At 42.7% G+C, this 19,441-nt stretch overlaps 1 protein-coding gene across 1 annotated transcript in view; it reads right to left on the bottom strand.

Annotated features, from left to right (window-relative positions):
- The window catches only part of LOC138658225 (melanopsin-B-like), a 297,854-nt gene that overhangs the window by 66,810 nt on the left and 211,603 nt on the right, over positions 1 to 19,441 (bottom strand). The window contains exons 6-7 of the mRNA XM_069745729.1: positions 6,886 to 7,041; positions 286 to 393 (exon numbers count right to left, since the gene is read on the bottom strand). Coding sequence (XP_069601830.1) covers positions 286 to 393; positions 6,886 to 7,041 — 264 coding nt within the window. The remainder of the gene's footprint in view (positions 1 to 285; positions 394 to 6,885; positions 7,042 to 19,441) is intronic.

Below are 19,441 nucleotides of genomic sequence, written 5' to 3'. Positions count from 1 at the left end.
TGCATGGGCTGCGTTATATACAACGCATCGGGTATTCTACAATATGTATGTATGTATATAGCAGCCACCTACTATATAGCACTGGCCACGTACTATTTGTAAGCTATATACTACATGGCTCCTATATACTACGTGGCCTGTGCTATATAGTATATGGCTGCTATATACATACATATTCTAGAATACCCGATGCGTTAGAATCGGGCCACCATCTAGTAATAAATAATCATCAAAAATAATTTCTACACTTTTAGAATTTTTAGATTTAAATGAAAAGAGACTTACCTGTATTTTGGATGTATTATTCCATAGATAATAGGATTATAAATTGCAGAAGCTTTAGCTATAACTGCAGGAACTGTCTTGGAATAGGGTGTTAAAGATTTACCGTGGCTAAAATAGAAAGGGAAAAGTAATCAGTGCAAGATCTGAACATTTTCACTTAACAGATTTAGGGCTGCAATTTAAACTATTAAAGGGAACCTGTCAGCAGGATTGTGCTCAGTACCCTACAGACAGTGTCAGGTTGGAGCCGTTATACTGGTTAAAATGATACCTGGGTAATGAAATCCATCTTGAGTTTGTTTAATCTTTATTTTCAGTTTTGCGTTAATGATATGCTCATGCTCCAGGGCAGCCTGTGGGGGGTCTGCATGTGGTGCTCTGATTAGGTATTCATAATGCAGACTGCTGACAGTTTACATAATGAATATTATATACACATATTGGAAAAAAAACCTATGTACTGTGTATATAACTAATATGGGTCAGGTTATCCTGATATTCCCCCCCACACAAAAAAATCCATTTATAAAATGGCGCCCTCCATGAATGCGCAATAGCAGCTATCGGTGGTCCGATATCTGTCACTGCACATGCAGCAGCACCATCTTGCTAGAGAAAAACAATTTTTCCTCCAAGATGGTGCCACCGGGACATACTCAGTAGCAGCTTTCGGCGATCGCAGATAGCTGCTACAATGCAGGTTCGTCGGCGCCATCTTGGAGGAGGAAATTTGCTTTTCTTCTATAGCAAGATGGCGCCTCCAGCACCTGCTCAATAGCAGCTATTGGCAATCGCTGATAGCTGCTACAGCACATGCGGCGAAATCTTGGAGGAGGAATTTTTTTTTACTCCAGAAAGATGTAGTCGCCGGCACATGCGCAGTAGCATCTATCAATCTCAGATAGCTTCTATTGCGCAGGAGTGGCCGGAGCCATTTTCAAATGTATTTTTATTTATTTTTTAATATCAGGACAACCTGAAAGAAATTAATTATATACACAGTACATATGCGATAATGCTGCAGCACATGTGCCGCGGCTGAAGCCTGCATGCAGAAGGGTTTATATATATATATATATATATATATACACATACATATATATATATATATAATATTCATTATGTAAGCTAGGAGGCAAGTCAGTGAGGGATCAGTGACCCGTCAGCAGTCTGCATTATGAATAGCTAACACTGGTCAACGCAATTTTTCTGGCAAAGGGTTTTAAAACATATTTTAAGTCAATTTTGGCTGCTAATTACAAATATGAACTCCGTTTTTGGCTATCACATCAGGATTTCAAAATATTTTCTATTTTTGATGAAAATTACTCCTATCTAATGTTTTATGATAAAAACACATGATTTTCGGTACTACATTTTGTATATTTTTAATCATGGAATATCAAAGATTACAAAGTCTATGTACAGCAAATCAAATATACTTACAGAATTGAACTACAAAATATAAAAACACATATATATGGCACACAGATGAATGACAAATGGCAGTTATTTGAACTTTCTTTTCTTGGCTGTTCTGTGATGTACAGCTTCTGGGTTGTCTCTCATCAAGCTCTAGCAATAGTCAGCCATCATATGTGAGTCCCACCGGCCTTGATACCGTTTTTCCATTGTTTTAATGTCCTGATGAAAACGCTCCCCTTGTTCCTCGCTCACATCCCCAAGGTTCTCTGGAAAAAAGTCCAAATGGCTGTGTAAATAGTGAATCTTGATACTCATTCTACATCCAAGATTTCGCACACTCATTAGTAGCTCTTCCACAATCTCTTCATAGTTTCTGCTTTCTTGTTCCCTAGAAAATTCTGCACCACATTACAAAATGCATTCCAAGCTCTTTCTTCTGTCTCATTCATTGATGTGATAAAATTTGGGTCTCTCTTAAGTGTTCTTATTTGAGGTCCATCAAATATTCCAGCCTTTATCTTCTCTTCACTAAGACCAGGAAAAGTTGAACATATATAGTTAAAGCATTCTCCACTGTGATTGAGAGCTTTGATGAACTGCTTCATCAATCCAAGTTTTATGTGTAAGGGAGGAAAGACCATGTTCTTCCTATCCACTAGAGGATCATGGATGACATTCTTATCGCCAGATGCCAAACTCTGTCGCTGAGGCCATTCAGTTTTCACCCAATGTTCTGCTGTAGCTCTACTGTCCCAGTAGCACAGAAAACAAGGGAGTTTTGTGTACCCTCCTTGCAGACCCAAAAGAAAGTTAACCATTTTCAAATCAACACAAAGTAACCACCCATGAACATTATATTGTAACCTTTCTAGAGCAATCTTGATGTTTTTATATTATTCTTTAAGTTTTACAGAATGACCTATTGGTACAGAGCCATACTTGTTTCCATTGTGTAACAGAACACATTTTAAACTTCTTTTGGAACTATCAATAAAAAGCCTCCAATCCCTTGAATCATATGCTGGAAGTCCCATAAAGAGAAGTAGCCCTTCAACATCAGTACAATAGACAAGCTGACCATCTGAATGGAAGTACTTACGCAGTTCTGCTTCCCTGTTACGATAAAATGAGACACTTGTACCAGGTTTCAACATTCGATTCTCTTGTAGTCTTGAAGCCAATAGTTCAGCAGACTCTTTTGGTAGATAAAGATCTCTAACCAGATCATTCAAAGCAGACTGAGTAAACAGAATTGGTTTGTCACAATCTTCATCACATGGCTGAAAAATATCTGGACTGTCTTCTTCATCAGTATAATAATGTGAGGAGAGTTCTGTGTCAACGTTTTCTGGAAGCGCAGTAAATTTTGGAACAGGTATGTCTTCACTATGGGCAACTGGTCGAATAGCTGAAGGGATACTCGGGTATTGCAAATATTGCTTGTTTTTCTTATTGAAACCTTTTACATCGACAAGGCAGAAATAGCAGTCTTCTAAATGATTGCTTGGTTCTCTCCAAGCCATAGGAACTCCAAACTGAAGTTTAGCCTTCTGTGCTTGAGACCATGATCTCAAGCTCTCAATACAGGTTTTGCACACTTTGTGAGGAGCCCAATGCTTGTCTTGGTATCCAAGTTTTACTTTGAAGTACGCAAAATACACCCTCTTAACAAAGTCAGTAATGTCTTCACAGTAAGGTTTCCACAGATGACACAAAAAATATTTGGATCATTTGAGCTCTGTCTTCTGCGAGATGTAGATCCATTGTTAGGCTGCCGTCACACTAGCAGTATTTGGTCAGCATTTGTAAGCCAAAACCAGGAGTGGGTGATAAATGCCAAAGTGGTGAATATGTTTCTATTATACTTTTCCTCTGATTATTCCACTCCTGCTTTTGGCTTACAAATACTGATGTAAAATACTGACCAAATACTGTTAGTGTGACACCGGCCTTAGATCAGCAAAACATCTTGCAGAGACATACAAGATAAAAGTTGTTAGCTACCTGAGTTGTTCATTGAATTTCTGTCCCCCCCACACCTTAGGTATTGATTCACAAGCAAAAAACAGAAAAACAGCAGGATAAAAACAATAAATATCAAAATTCATTGAAAATATCAATAAATAAAACAGTACCTGCACACGATTGTTGTGTACGTTGAAAACTGTTTGTTTACTTTCTTATAACAAATGGGAATTATGCATGTTCAAAGAAAACAAAGATATTCTCACATTTATTGGGAGACTAAATGAAAACTAAATTTACCTTAGTGAACCGTATAAACTGGCACTTTTCATACACTACTTATATTTATCATGGAATTCATGAAATTGGGCTATATACCTATAGCGCAAAAACGTGATGTGATAGAAAAATTATAAGATCAGATTTGAATTCAGCACCCTCAAATTAGTCTAAAACTGTTCTTAAAGTCCATGCCAGAATTTTGTTGTTGTTGTAGACCAGTGTAATCAGAGCACCACATGAAGACCCCCCACAGGCCGCCCCGCAGCATGAGCATATCATTAACTGAGAACTGAAAATAAAGATTACACAACAACTACAAGATGGATTTCATCAGCCATGGTGTCATTTTAATCAGTATAACGGCCCTGACCTGATAGTATGTGTAGGTTACTGTGCACAATCCTTCTGACAGGTTGTTCAGAACTCTTATTTTTTTTACCATATGCCTTAAAATTGACAGGCAGGTAGTTACAAGCAGAGACAATTACCTGCCTGCACTATGAGGGTGCTGGCTTACAGCTGTCACCGTCCTGTGATTAAGCTTCTCCATGTTAACAGAGCAGCTCTTCTTCTGGGCTGCTCTGTTGTGCGAGTGTGACTGCAGACATCATGCTGATATGGCAGCCTGCTCACCACAGTTAGGCAGTAGGGAGCTGACTGTCAATCAGCATGATGTTGGCAGTTATGTCTTGTCAACAGAGCAGAGCAGAAGAGAAGCCTCTGCTTTGCTGACATGATGTAAGCAGGAACCGCTGAATTGCGATTGGAGCGGTCTGTGACTGCTCTGTGCCAGCAGAGATTGGTGATGTGCAGAACATGCAGGAAGTTAGCAACCACCTGCCTGTTAGTTCTTAGGCCCATAGTAAAAATTAGATAGTCCTGGATAATCCTTTTCAACACACAAATAATGGAACATCAACAGGGAAACTTTGTCTACTGATTATTCTTTTAGAACTTTGGCCATTTATCATTATAACTTAAAATGGAACTGTACTTTCAACAAAATTTACATGATTCAATAGTACAAGTGAGTATAGAAAACTTTGTAATATATCTTATCAGAAATTCAGGTTTCTTTTTCACTTATCAGACATTTCTTCTCTTCCCACTGTCTCTTGAACTTTTCATTCTGTCTGAAAAACATCCGAAATTTGTCTTGCTCAGACAAGCTGGACTACCAGCTCACAATAATGTCATGTGACATAGGCCATTATATACAATGGAATGGTGAAGAAGAGCAGAAGGAAGGAGCAGGGAGAGGAAACAGGCAGAGGGAGAAATACAAAGATCATGACCAGCTTTCTATCAAGTCATTTACCTTAAATCAGACCAGATTCACATCCAGACAGCTTACTGCTGCTGAATAATAGCCTTCATGCTGCTGCAACTTGTCTCTTTATGCTAACAACTGAAGAACTGGAATCTCTATCTGTGTGCTACATATGGAAGAAATCACTGTAGCTATCTCCTGCCCCCACTCCTAGTGGATTGCAAATTAGAGATAGAACCTGCAGAGTGGAAAATTGTTGAAATTGCAAGATACAAGTCATATAATGGCCAGATACAGTGTTAGTTATCATGTGCTCACGCAGGACAGCTTATCTGAATAGACTCCTGAAAGTACAGTTACCTTTTAAGTATATATATATATATATATATATATATATATACAGTATATTATATATACTCATGTTAAATGCTCAGAAAAAACTAATCACTTAGGCTGGTTTCACATTGGCGTTTTTTCGGGTGCGTTTTTGCGGTAAAAAATGCAAAAAACCGCATGGTGAAAAACGCATGTAAACGCGTGTAAACGCTGCGTTTTTTTGACGCATGCGTTTTTGCATGTGGTGAAAAAAACGCGGCGTTTTACCGCGTTTACATGCGTTTTTTCATGCGTTTGCGTTTTTTAAACGCATGCAGAAAAATGTGTGACAACTGCCAATCATCAAAATAAAGTAAAAAACCCACTATAAACAGAAATAGTTAGGGTTAGGGTTAGGGTTAGGGGTAGGGTTAGGGGTAGGGATCATAACCCTAACCCTAAAGGGATCCTACCCCTAACCCTACCCCTAACCCTAACCCTACCCCTAACCCTAACCCTACCCCTAACCCTAAGGGATCCTAACCCTAACCCTACCCCTAACCCTACCCCTAACCCTACCCCTAACCCTAAGGGATCCTAACCCTAACCCTACCCCTAACCCTAACCCTACCCCTAACCCTAACCCTACCCCTAATCCTAACCCTAACCCTAACCATAAAGGGATTAGGGTTAGGGTTAGGATCCCTTAGGGTTAGGGGTAGGGTTAGGGTTAGGGTCAGGGGTAGGGTTAGGGGTAGGGGTAGGGTTAGGATCCCTTAGGGTTAGGGGTAGGGTTAGGGTTAGGGGTAGGGTTAGGGGTAGGGTTAGGGTTAGGATCCCTTAGAGTTAGGGGTAGGGTTAGGGTTAGGGGTAGGGTTAGGGGTAGGGTTAGGGGTAGGGTTAGGTTCCCTTTATCACCTTTATGCTGGGGGGTGGCATATCAGTGTGTTTTCTGGTTTTTTAATAAAAAAACGCATGCGTTTTTTACTGCAAAAAACGCATGCACCAAAAAACGCATGCGTCCCCATTGACTCCAATGTATTTTTTGACCCAAAAAAAACGCATGAAAACGCATGCGTTTTTTTTTTGGTCCAAAAAACGCTTCTAAAAATACTACAAGTAGCATTTAAGAAAATGAACGCATGCAGTAAAAAAACGCATGCGTCAAAAAACGCGACCAAACGCGTACACAAAAAAACGCATGCGTTTTCAATGTTAAAGATAGGAAAAAAAAACGCATGCGTTTTTTTGAAAAAAAACGCTGCAGACAAAAACGCAAGTGTGAAACCACCCTTACATGAATTATGATTATTAATTCTATCAATTTTTTTTATTTTGCTTACCCAGCCCATGCAATCAATGTGACACAAGCATATGGAGACCAAGACAGTACGTATACTGTTATAATGACAAGTGCAATCTTTGCCATTTTCCATTCATTCTTTATAGATGGTGACAAGAAAGTTTGCCGTCCACAAGATGCAAGCTTCTGAACATTCCTGAGGAAAAACAGACAATATATACTGTATATATCACAAGGAGGAGTAGGATGATGCAATCTTTTTATATATGAATTAATGCCATAGGATTATGCTGTGGCTTTAGATCTTGATTAAAACTACTTTTTCAAATTAAATGTTCATTTTTTAGACTTCACTTCTTTTTTGAATAAACAGAGATCTACACTATGAGAATGTTAAAATGTTTCTATCTAAGGCTATATTAAAATATTTAAAAAATTAAAAGCCTATTAGTTTTACTATATATAAAGTTTCTTAGAGGGGTTCCTTTTCTTGGTAACACAATGCTCCTTAAAGGGAACCTGTCAGCAGGATTGTGCAAAGTAACCTACAGACAGTGTCAGGTCAGCACCATTATGCTGATTAAAATGATACCTTGGTTAATGAAATCTGTCTTGTGGTTGTTGTATTTATACTGATGGCTTATGACAGGTCACTGATCCCTCAGTGACCCGCCCCCATTTTACATACTGAATAGTTTCTGCTTTCTTGTTCCCTAGAAAATTCTGCACCACATTACAAAATGCATTCCAAGCTCTTTCTTCTGTCTCATTCATTGATGTGATAAAATTTGGGTCTCTCTTAAGTGTTCTTATTTGAGGTCCATCAAATATTCCAGCCTTTATCTTCTCTTCACTAAGACCAGGAAAAGTTGAACATATATAGTTAAAGCATTCTCCACTGTGATTGAGAGCTTTGATGAACTGCTTCATCAATCCAAGTTTTATGTGTAAGGGAGGAAAGACCATGTTCTTCCTATCCACTAGAGGATCATGGATGACATTCTTATCGCCAGATGCCAAACTCTGTCGCTGAGGCCATTCAGTTTTCACCCAATGTTCTGCTGTAGCTCTACTGTCCCAGTAGCACAGAAAACAAGGGAGTTTTGTGTACCCTCCTTGCAGACCCAAAAGAAAGTTAACCATTTTCAAATCAACACAAAGTAACCACCCATGAACATTATATTGTAACCTTTCTAGAGCAATCTTGATGTTTTTATATTATTCTTTAAGTTTTACAGAATGAGCTATTGGTACAGAGCCATACTTGTTTCCATTGTGTAACAGAACACATTTTAAACTTCTTTTGGAACTATCAATAAAAAGCCTCCAATCCCTTGAATCATATGCTGGAAGTCCCATAAAGAGAAGTAGCCCTTCAACATCAGTACAATAGACAAGCTGACCATCTGAATGGAAGTACTTACGCAGTTCTGCTTCCCTGTTACGATAAAATGAGACACTTGTACCAGGTTTCAACATTCGATTCTCTTGTAGTCTTGAAGCCAATAGTTCAGCAGACTCTTTTGGTAGATAAAGATCTCTAACCAGATCATTCAAAGCAGACTGAGTAAACAGAATTGGTTTGTCACAATCTTCATCACATGGCTGAAAAATATCTGGACTGTCTTCTTCATCAGTATAATAATGTGAGGAGAGTTCTGTGTCAACGTTTTCTGGAAGCGCAGTAAATTTTGGAACAGGTATGTCTTCACTATGGGCAACTGGTCGAATAGCTGAAGGGATACTCGGGTATTGCAAATATTGCTTGTTTTTCTTATTGAAACCTTTTACATCGACAAGGCAGAAATAGCAGTCTTCTAAATGATTGCTTGGTTCTCTCCAAACCATAGGAACTCCAAACTGAAGTTTAGCCTTCTGTGCTTGAGACCATGATCTCAAGCTCTCAATACAGGTTTTGCACACTTTGTGAGGAGCCCAATGCTTGTCTTGGTATCCAAGTTTTACTTTGAAGTACGCAAAATGCACCCTCCTAACAAAGTCAGTAATGTCTTCACAGTAAGGTTTCCACAGATGACACAAAAAATATTTGGATCATTTGAGCTCTGTCTTCTGCGAGATGTAGATCCATTGTTAGGCTGCCGTCACACTAGCAGTATTTGGTCAGCATTTTACATCAGTATTTGTAAGCCAAAACCAGTAGTGGGTGATAAATGCCAAAGTGGTGAATATGTTTCTATTATACTTTTCCTCTGATTATTCCACTCCTGCTTTTGGCTTACAAATACTGATGTAAAATACTGACCAAATACTGTTAGTGTGACACCGGCCTTAGATCAGCAAAACATCTTGCAGAGACATACAAGATAAAAGTTGTTAGCTACCTGAGTTGTTCATTGAATTTCTGTCCCCCCCCCCACACCTTAGGTATTGATTCACAAGCAAAAAACAGAAAAACAGCAGGATAAAAACAATAAATATCAAAATTCATTGAAAATATCAATAAATAAAACAGTACCTGCACACGATTGTTGTGTACGTTGAAAACTGTTTGTTTACTTATTTATAACAAATGGGAATTATGCATGTTCAAAGAAAACAAAGATATTCTCACATTTATTGGGAGACTAAATGAAAACTAAATTTACCTTAGTGAACCGTATAAACTGGCACTTTTCATACACTACTTATATTTATCATGGAATTCATGAAATTGGGCTATATACCTATAGCGCAAAAACGTGATGTGATAGAGAAATTATAAGATCAGATTTGAATTCAGCACCTCAAATTAGTCTAAAACTGTTCTTAAAGTCCATGCCAGAATTTTGTTGTTGTTGTAGACCAGTGTAATCAGAGCACCACATGAAGACCCCCCACAGGCCGCCCCGCAGCATGAGCATATCATTAACTGAGAACTGAAAATAAAGATTACACAACAACTACAAGATGGATTTCATCAGCCATGGTGTCTTGTGGTTGTTGTATTTATACTGATGGCTTATGACAGGTCACTGATCCCTCAGTGACCTGCCCCCATTTTACATACTGAATATATTATGTATTAACCCCTTCCCGACCCATGACGCCACGTAGGCGTCATGAAAGTCGGTGCCATTCCGACCCATGACGCCTATGCGGCGTCATGGAAAGATCGCGTCCCTGCAGATCGGGTGAAAGGGTTAACTCCCATTTCACCCGATCTGCAGGGACAGGGGGAGTGGTAGTTTAGCCCAGGGGGGGTGGCTTCACCCCCTCGTGGCTACGATCGCTCTGATTGGCTGTTGAAAGTGAAACTGCCAATCAGAGCGATTTGTAATATTTCACCTATTATAACGGGTGAAATATTACAATCCAGCCATGGCCGATGCTGAAATATCATCGGCCATGGCTGGAAATACTAATGTGCCCCCACCCCACCCCACCGATCGCCCCCGCAGCCCCCCGATGGCCGGTACACTGCTCCGGCTCCCCTCCGTCCAGTGCTCCGCTCCCCCCCGTGCTCTTGTCCGCTCCCCCCGTGCTCCAATCACCCCCCCGTGCTCCAATCACCCCCCCGGCACTCCGATCCACACCCCCCGGTGCTCCATTCCACCCCCCCGTGCTCCATTCCAGCCCCCCCATGCTCCGTTCCACCCCTCCCGCGCTCCGATTCCCCCCCCCGTGCTCAGATCCCCCCCCGTGCTCCGATCCCCCCCCGTGGTCCCCCCCACCCCATCATACTTACCGATCCAGCCGGGGTCCCGTCCGTCTTCTCCCTGGGCGCCGCCATCTTCCAAAATGGCGGGCGCATGTGCAGTGCGCCCGCCGAATCTGCCGGCCGGCAGATTCGTTCCAAAGTGCATTTTGATCACTGAGATATAATCTATCTCAGTGATCAAAATAAAAAAAATAATAAATGACCCCCCCCCTTTGTCACCCCCATAGGTAGGGACAATAAAAAAATAAAGAAATTTTTTTTTTTCCACTAATGTTAGAATAGGGTTAGGGTTAGGGGTAGGGTTAGGGGTAGGGTTAGGGGTAGGGTTAGGGTTAGGGTTAGGGGTAGGGTTAGGGGTAGGGTTAGGGGTAGGGTTAGGGCTAGGGGTAGGGTTAGGGCAAGGGTTAGGGCTAGGGTTAGGGCTAGGGTTAGGGTTTCGGTATGTGCACACGTATTCTGGTCCTCTGCGGATTTTTCCGCTGCGGATTTGATAAATCCGCAGTGCTAAACCGCTGCGGATTTATGGCGGATTTACCGCGTTTTTTTCTGCGCATTTCACTGCGGTTTTACAACTGCGATTTTCTATTGGAGCAGTTGTAAAACCGCTGCGGAATCCGCACAAAAGAAGTGACATGCTGCGGAATGTAAACCGCTGCGTTTCCGTGCAGTTTTTCCGCAGCATGTGTACAGCGATTTTTGTTTCCCGTAGGTTTACATTGAACTGTAAACTCATGGGAAACTGCTGCGGATCCGCAGCGTTTTCCGCAGCGTGTGCACATACCTTTAGAATTAGGCTATGTGCACACGGTGCGGATTTGGCTGCGGATTCGCAGCAGTGTTCCATCAGGTTTACAGTACCATGTAAACATATGAAAAACCAAATCCGCTGTGCCCATGGTGCGGAAAATACCGCGCGGAAACGCTGCGTTGTATTTTCCGCAGCATGTCAATTCTTTGTGCGGATTCCGCAGCGTTTTACACCTGTTCCTCAATAGGAATCCGCAGGTGAAATCCGCACAAAAAACACTGGAAATCCGCGGAAAATCCGCAGGTAAAACGCAGTGCCTTTTACCCGCGGATTTTTCAAAAATGGTGCGGAAATATCTCACACGAATCCGCAACGTGGGCACATAGCCTTAGGGTTAGGGTTGGAATTAGGGTTGTGGTTAGGATTAGGGGTGTGTTGGGGTTAGGGTTGTGGTTAGGGGTGTGTTGCGGTTAGGGTTGTGATTAGGGTTATGGCTACAGTTGGGATTAGGGTTAGGGGTGTGGAGGGGTTAGTGTTGGAGGTAGAATTGAGGGGTTACCACTGTTTAGGCACATCAGGGGTCTCCAAACGCAACATGGCGCCACCATTGATTCCAGCCAATCTCGTATTCAAAAAGTCAAATGGTGCTCCCTCAATTCTGAGCCCCGACGTGTGCCCAAACAGTGGTTTACCCCCACATATGGGGTACCAGCATACTCAGGACAAACTGCGCAACAATTACTGGGGTCCAATTTCTCCTGTTACCCTTGTGAATCTAAAAAAATGCTTGCTAAAACATAATTTTTGAGGAAAGAAAAATGATTTTTTATTTTCACGGCTCTGCGTTGTAAACGTCTGTGAAGCACTTGGGGGTTCAAAGTGCTCACCACATATCTAGATAAGTTCCTTGGGGGGTCTAGTTTCTAAAATGGGGTCACTTGTGGGGGTTTCTACTGTTTAGGCACACCAGGGGCTCTGCAAACGCAACGTGACACCCGTAGACCATTCCATCAAAGTCTGCTTTCAAAAGTCACTACTTCCCTTCTGAGCCCCGACGTGTGCCCAAACAGTGGTTTACCCCCACTCATGGGGTATCAGCGTATTCAGGAGAAACTGGACAACAACTTTTGTGGTCCAATTTCTCCTGTAACCCTTGGGAAAATAAAAAATTCTGGGCTAAATAATTATTTTTGAGGAAAGAAAACGTATTTATTATTTTCACGGCTCTGCATTATAAACTTCTATGAAGCGCTTGGGGGTTCAAAGTGCTCACCACACATCTAGATAAGTTCCTTTCGGGGTCTAGTTTCCAAAATGGGGTCACTTGTGGGGGGTTTCTACTGTTAAGCCACATCAGGGGCTCTGCAAACGCAACGTGACGCCCACAGAGCATTCCATCAAAGTCTGCATTTCAAAACGTCACTACTTCACTTCCGAGCCTCGGCATGTGCCCAAACAGTGGTTTACCCCCACATATGGGGTATCAGCGTACTCAGGAGAAACTGGACAACAACTTTTGGGGTCCAATTTCTTCTGTAACCCTTGGGAAAATAAAAAATTCTGGGCTAAATAATTATTTTTGAGGAAAGAAAACGTATTTATTATTTTCACGGCTCTGCATTATAAACTTCTATGAAGCACTTGGGGGTTCAAAGTGCTCACCACACATCTAGATAAGTTCCTTTGGGGGTCTAGTTTCCAAAATGGGGTCACTTGTGGGGGGTTTCTACTGTTAAGCCACATCAGGGGCTCTGCAAACGCAACGTGACGCCCACAGAGCATTCCATCAAAGTCTGCATTTCAAAACGTCACTACTTCACTTCCGAGCCCCGGCATGTGCCCAAACAGTGATTTACCCCCACATATGGGGTATCAGCGTACTCAGGAGAAACTGGACAACAACTTTTGGGGTCAAATTTCTCCTGTTACCCTTGGGAAAATAAAAAATTGCAGGCTAAAAGATCATTTTTGAGAAAATAATTTTTTTTTTTATTTTCATGGCTCTGCGTTATAAACTTCTGTGACGCACTTGGGGGTTCAAAGTCCTCACCACACATCTAGATTAGTTCCTTTGGGGGTCTAGTTTCCAAAATGGTGTCATTTCTGGGGGATCTCCAATGTTTAGGCACACAGGGGCTCTCCAAACGTGACATGGTGTCCGCTAATGATTGGAGCTAATTTTCCATTTAAAAAGCCAAATGGCGTGCCATCCCTTCCGAGCCCTGCCGTGCGCCCAAACAGTGGTTTACCCCCTCATATGGGGTATCAGCATACTCAGGACAAACTGGACAACAATATTTGGGGTCCAATTTCTCCTATTATCCTTGGCAAAATAGGAAATTCCAGGCTAAAAAATCATTTTTGAGGAAAGAAAAATTATTTTTTATTTTCATGGCTCTGCGTTATAAACTTCTGTGAAGCACCTGGGGGTTTAAAGTGCTCAATATGCATCTAGATAAGTTCCTTGGGGGGTCTAGTTTCCAAAATGGGGTCACTTGTGGGGGAGCTCCAATGTTTAGGCACACAGGGGCTCTCCAAACGCGACATGGTGTCCGCTAACAATTGGAGCTAATTTTCCATTCAAAAAGTCAAATGGCGCGCCTTCCCTTCCGAGCCCTGCCGAGTGCCCAAACAGTGGTTTACCCCCACATATGAGGTATCGGCGTACTCGGGAGAAATTGCCCAACAAATTTTATGATCCATTTTATCCTACTGCCCATGTGAAAATGAAAAAATTGAGGCGAAAATAATTTTTTTGTGAAAAAAAAGTACTTTTTCATTTTTACAGATCAATTTGTGAAGCACCTGAGGGTTTAAAGTGCTCACTAGGCATCTAAATAAGTTCCTTGGGGGGTCTAGTTTCCAAAATGGGGTCACTTGTGGGGGAGCGCCAATGTTTAGGCACACAGGAGCTATCCAAACGCGACATGGTGTCCGCTAACGATGGAAATAATTTTTCATTCAAAAAGTCAAATGGCGCTCCTTCCCTTCCGAGCCTTACCATGTGCCCAAACAGTGGTTTACCCCCACATGTGAGGTATTGGTGTACTCAGGAGAAATTGCCCAACACATTTTAGGATCCATTTTATCCTGTTGCCCATGTGAAAATGAAAAAATTGAGGCTAAAAGAATTTTTTTGTGAAAAAAAAGTACTTTTTCATTTTTACGGATCAATTTGTGAAGCACCTGGGGGTTCAAAGTGCTCACTATGCATCTAGATAAGTTCCTTGGGATGTCTAGTTTCCAAAATGGGGTCACTTGTGGGGGAGCTCCAATTTTTAGGCACACGGGGGCTTTCCAAACGTGACATGGTGTCCGCTAAAGAGTGGAGCCAATTTTTGATTCAAAAAGTCAAATGGCGCTCCTTCCCTTCCAAGCCCTGCCGTGCGCCCAAACAGTGGTTTACCCCCACATATGAGGTATCAGCGTACTCAGGACAAATTGGGCAACAACTTTCGTGGTTCAGTTTCTCCTTTTACCATTGGGAAAATAAAAAAATTGTTGCTAAAAGATAATTTTTGTGACTAAAAAGTTAAATGTTCATTTTTTCCTTCCATGTTGCTTCTGCTGCTGTGAAGCACCTGAAGGGTTAATAAACTTCTTGAATGTGGTTTTGAGTACCTTGAGGGGTGCAGTTTTTAGAATGGTGTCACTTTTGGGTATTTTCAGCCATATAGACCCCTCAAACTGACTTCAAATGTGAGGTGGTCCCTAAAAAAAATGGTTTTGTAAATTTCGTTGTAAAAATGACAAATCGCTGGTCAAATTTTAACCCTTATAACTTCCTAACAAAAAAAATTTTGTTTCCAAAATTGTGCTGATGTAAAGTAAACATGTGGGAAATGTTATTTATTAACTATTTTGTGTCACATATCTCTCTGGTTTAACAGAATAAAAATTCTAAATGTGAAAATTGCAAAATTTTCAAAATTTTCGCCAAATTTCCGTTTTTATCACAAATAAACGCAGAATTTATTGACCTAAATTTACCACTAACATGAAGCCCAATATGTCACGAAAAAACAATCTCAGAACCGCTAGGATCCGTTGAAGCGTTCCTGAGTTATTACCTCATAAAGGGACACTGGTCAAAATTGTGAAAAACGGCAAGGTCTTTAAGGTCAAAATAGGCTGGGTCATGAAGGGGTTAAGCAAAAAATCAGAGTAAGCAGGCAGGCGCCTGCAGCATGATCACATGTATAATATGCATTCAATTATTACATTTAGTGATAAACATTTATTCTGAAAAAAAACCCATCTTTCTCAAAATGGTGATTGCGCAGAAGCATCTATCAGATCGTCGAAAGAGGCTACTGCGCAGGAGCAGCCGGCGCCATTTTGAGAAATAATTTTTTTTTAAGAATACCGTATTTTTCAGACTATAAGACGTACCGGACAATAAGACGCACCTCAAATTTTCAGAAGAAAAATAGGGAAAAAATTAATGCATCAAATGATGGTCCGTCTTACAGTCCAAATTATTCAGCTTACCTGGGTGGTAAGGTGTGATAGGCAGCGCTGGTGGAGCAGGTTCACAGGAGGTGTTTGGTGATCTGGCTTACCCCAGGCTTATTCCAGCCTAGGATGTGTCTCCTGGTAAATGCATCCGACCTATAAGATGCAGCCCAATGTTTCCCAAAATTTTTTGAGAAAAAAGTGCATCTTATAGTCCGAAAAATACGGTAAATGTATTTCATTAAATACAATAATTTAATGCATATTATAGATGCTTGGTTTGGTTTAACACTTCTATGCACTAGCACCTTTTCCACACTAGAGAGTATAGTGCATGGGTCCAATTCTAATTAATTTGACACATGCCTCATACCTTTTGGAGCTCTAGAATAGAAAAGATACGCACTCAGCAGGGTGGGTTGGTGCTGCCTGAACTGGACTAATCCAGTGTTACAATAGGATTGAAACAGCCGCACTTATAGGTGAATGTAAATAGTAGAAAGTTTTATTTACATCCCATCAGACCTGATAATCTCTTAGTTCTAAAACCTTCATTGTAAATAAACAACAGCACATAGCTTGATAAGGGACACACTGTTGAATTCGATGCTTTAACCCCTACCTCTTGCTGTCTTCAGATTACATAGCAAAAGCCTGCTGACAGATTCCCTTGAGGATTGGCACTCAAAACGTTAGTTTTAACGAGTCGGGTCCTAAATGATTGTGCAGGGAGACAGTGCTAAGATTCCTGCGGTACATGACAGCTCAATAACTTAGGCATATAATTTAGTTACACAGCATAAATTATTTATAATATGATAACATATTATTACTAGAAATATACAGACTTTGGGGTTGATTCATCAAAGATTTTTCAACAGATTTCTAGTGAATTTTTTAAAAAAAGTTGCAATTTTTTTATGCAAAACAAAGCTGGGCAAAAAGTATAACTTCTGGTGTTTTCACATCATTCTCGCACCAGTTATGACTAAGTGGGTGGAGTCCGGGGGCAGGACGAGTATGTGATGCGGCTTGAAACCCACTCGTCAAATTCATGACAAGCGGTGGCTTTCCCTACACCGAATATCTTACTTCAGCAGAGGCTAGATTAAGATTGATGGCAAGGTTCACATAACTGCGCACACTATTATGCACCTCTCCTGATTCATTAAGAGGCGTCTGCTCCAAAACACACCCTCATCAAAACCATCCAGAGAATGATGAACACACGCTGAACTTAACACTTATAAAATATTTGCCCCCTCATACCGTGAAACCGTCCCGGAGGTGGGACTTTCCTTCGTAATGAGACGCAGTACAGCCGCCATTCATACCCCCTTGGCGCCTGGTGCCGCCCCCTCAGCATTGGTTAAATCTGTCCCGGAGCCTGCACTGTTATGTTAAACCTTGGGCATGCGCAGTTAGTGCTGCCTCTCTTCTGACATGATTTGATGTCAGGCTGATTGCTCCTGTGCGGTCGCGCGCCCGAGATCCCGCCCCGCAGTGTCTTCTGATTTATTCATACTGCGGTGCTGGGATTCATGGCCATGCACTGTGCATATCCTTGCCTGTCACTCATCTCCTTCTGCCTTCTTCAGACTGTGCGCTGTCAGCTGATCCCTAATCACATGCAACGGCCGTGACGCCGCACAGTCTAAAGAAGGCGGAAGGAGATGAGTGAGAGGCGAAGATATGCACTGTGCATACCCATGAATCCCAGCCCCGCAGTGTGAATAAATCAGAAGACATTGCGGGTCGTGATTTTGGGCAGCGCGTCCGCACAGGCGCAGTCAGCACGACACCAAATGATGTCAGAAGATGGGCAGTGCTAACTGCGCATGCCCAAGGTTTAACATAATAGCGCTGGCTCCAGGACAGATTCAAACAAAGCTGAGGAGGCGGCGCCCCACGCAAAGGGGGTATGAATGCCGGCTGTGCTGCGCCTCATTTCGAAGGAAAGTCCCACCTCCGGGACGGTTTCACGATATCAGGGGACACATTTTATAAGTGTTTAGTTCAGCATGTACAAGGAGCAGAACTATAAGAGACACCTTTTCCTTGTGCAGCATTACTGCTGCACAAGGTGGCCCTTTCAGTTATGAATGCCTGGGGGGTTAAAGGTTCCCTTTCAAATTGCCCCAATTAGGCCTCAGCCAACACTCTGCTTCTCCTGGATTCCCTGGGCTTCAACACCGCCAGTTGCTGCTCGGAAGTGCTGTCTGCACAGAGAAAAACACTCGCTCCTGTGTTAGTGGGGTTCAGTAACGTCATCTGCTCCCCTGCCGTGTATCCGGCAATGTGTCCTGCGACCGCCACGCTGACACTACAACAGATATTAAACTCGCTCCAATTTGGCCTCAGCCTACACCCTGATTGACCCTGGGCTCGAATACCACCAGTTTGTGCTCGTAAGTGCTGTCTGCACAGAGAGAAACAGTCGCTCCTATGTTAGTGGGGTTCAGTAACATCAGCTGCTCCCCTGCTGTGTAGCCGGCAATGTGTCCTGCAACCGCCACGCGGACACTACTTCAGATATTTAACCGGCTCGAGTGCAGACCTTGGCCTAAACCCTGATTGACCCTGGGCTCCAACACTGCCAGTTGGTGCTGGGAAGTGCTGTCTGCACAGAGAAAACACTCGCTCCTTTGTTAGTGGGGTTCAGTAAAGTCAGCTGCTCCCCTGCTGTGTATCCGGCAATGTGTCCTGCGACCATCATGCTGACACTACAACAGATATTAAACTCGCTTCAATTAGGCCTTGGTCTACACCCTGATTGACCCTGGGCTCCAACACCGCCAGTTGGTGCTCGGAAGTGCTGTCTGCACAGTCAACAGTTGCTCCTCTGTTATTGGGGTTCAGTAACGTCAGCTGCTCCCCTGCTGTGTGCGTGGCAATAACTCAAGTCTGCTCCTGCTGCTGTCCCTGGGATCCAACACCGCCAGTTGCTGCCCGGAAGTGCTGTTTGCACAGTCAACACTTGCTGCCGTGTTATTGGGTTTCAGTAACGTCAGCTGATCCCCTGCTGCGTGTGCGGCAATAACTCAAGTCTGCTCCTCCTGCATTCCCTGTGCTCCAACACCACCAGTTGCTGCCCGGAAGTGCTGCACAGTCAACAGTTACTCCTCTGTTATTGGGGTTCAGTAATGCCAGCTGCTCACCTGCTGTGTTTGCGGCAATAACTCAAGTCTGCTCCTCCTGCTGTCCCTGGGCTCCAACACCACCAGCTGCTGCTCGGAAGTGCTGTCTGCACAGAGAGAAACAGTCGCTCCTGTGTTAGTGGGGTTCAGTAACATCAGCTGCTCCCCTGCTGTGTATCCGGCAATGTGTCCTGCAACCGCCACGCTGACACTACTTCAGATATTTAACTGGCTCGAGTGCAGACCTTGGCCTACACCCTGATTGACCCTGGGCTCCAACACTGCTAGTTGGTGCCGGGAAGTGCTGTCTGCACAGAGAAAACACTTGCTCCTGTGTTAGTGGGGTTCAGTAAAGTCATCTGCTCCCCTGCTGTGTATCCGGCAATGTGTCCTGTGACCATCACGCTGACACTACAACAGATATTAAACTCGCTTCAATTAGGCCTCGGTCTACACCCTGATTGACCCTGGGCTCCAACACCGCCAGTTGGTGCTCGGAAGTGCTGTCTGCACAGAGAAAAACACTCGCTCCTGTGTTAGTGGGGTTCAGTAATGTCAGCTGCTCCCCTGCTGTGTGCAGCAATAACTCAAGTCTGCT

The sequence above is a fragment of the Ranitomeya imitator genome, chromosome 1, assembly GCF_032444005.1.
Source record: "Ranitomeya imitator isolate aRanImi1 chromosome 1, aRanImi1.pri, whole genome shotgun sequence".
Taxonomy (NCBI): domain Eukaryota; kingdom Metazoa; phylum Chordata; class Amphibia; order Anura; family Dendrobatidae; genus Ranitomeya; species Ranitomeya imitator.
The sequence above is the reverse complement of the archived record's forward strand: the minus strand, read 5'-3'. Positions and strand labels throughout refer to the sequence as shown.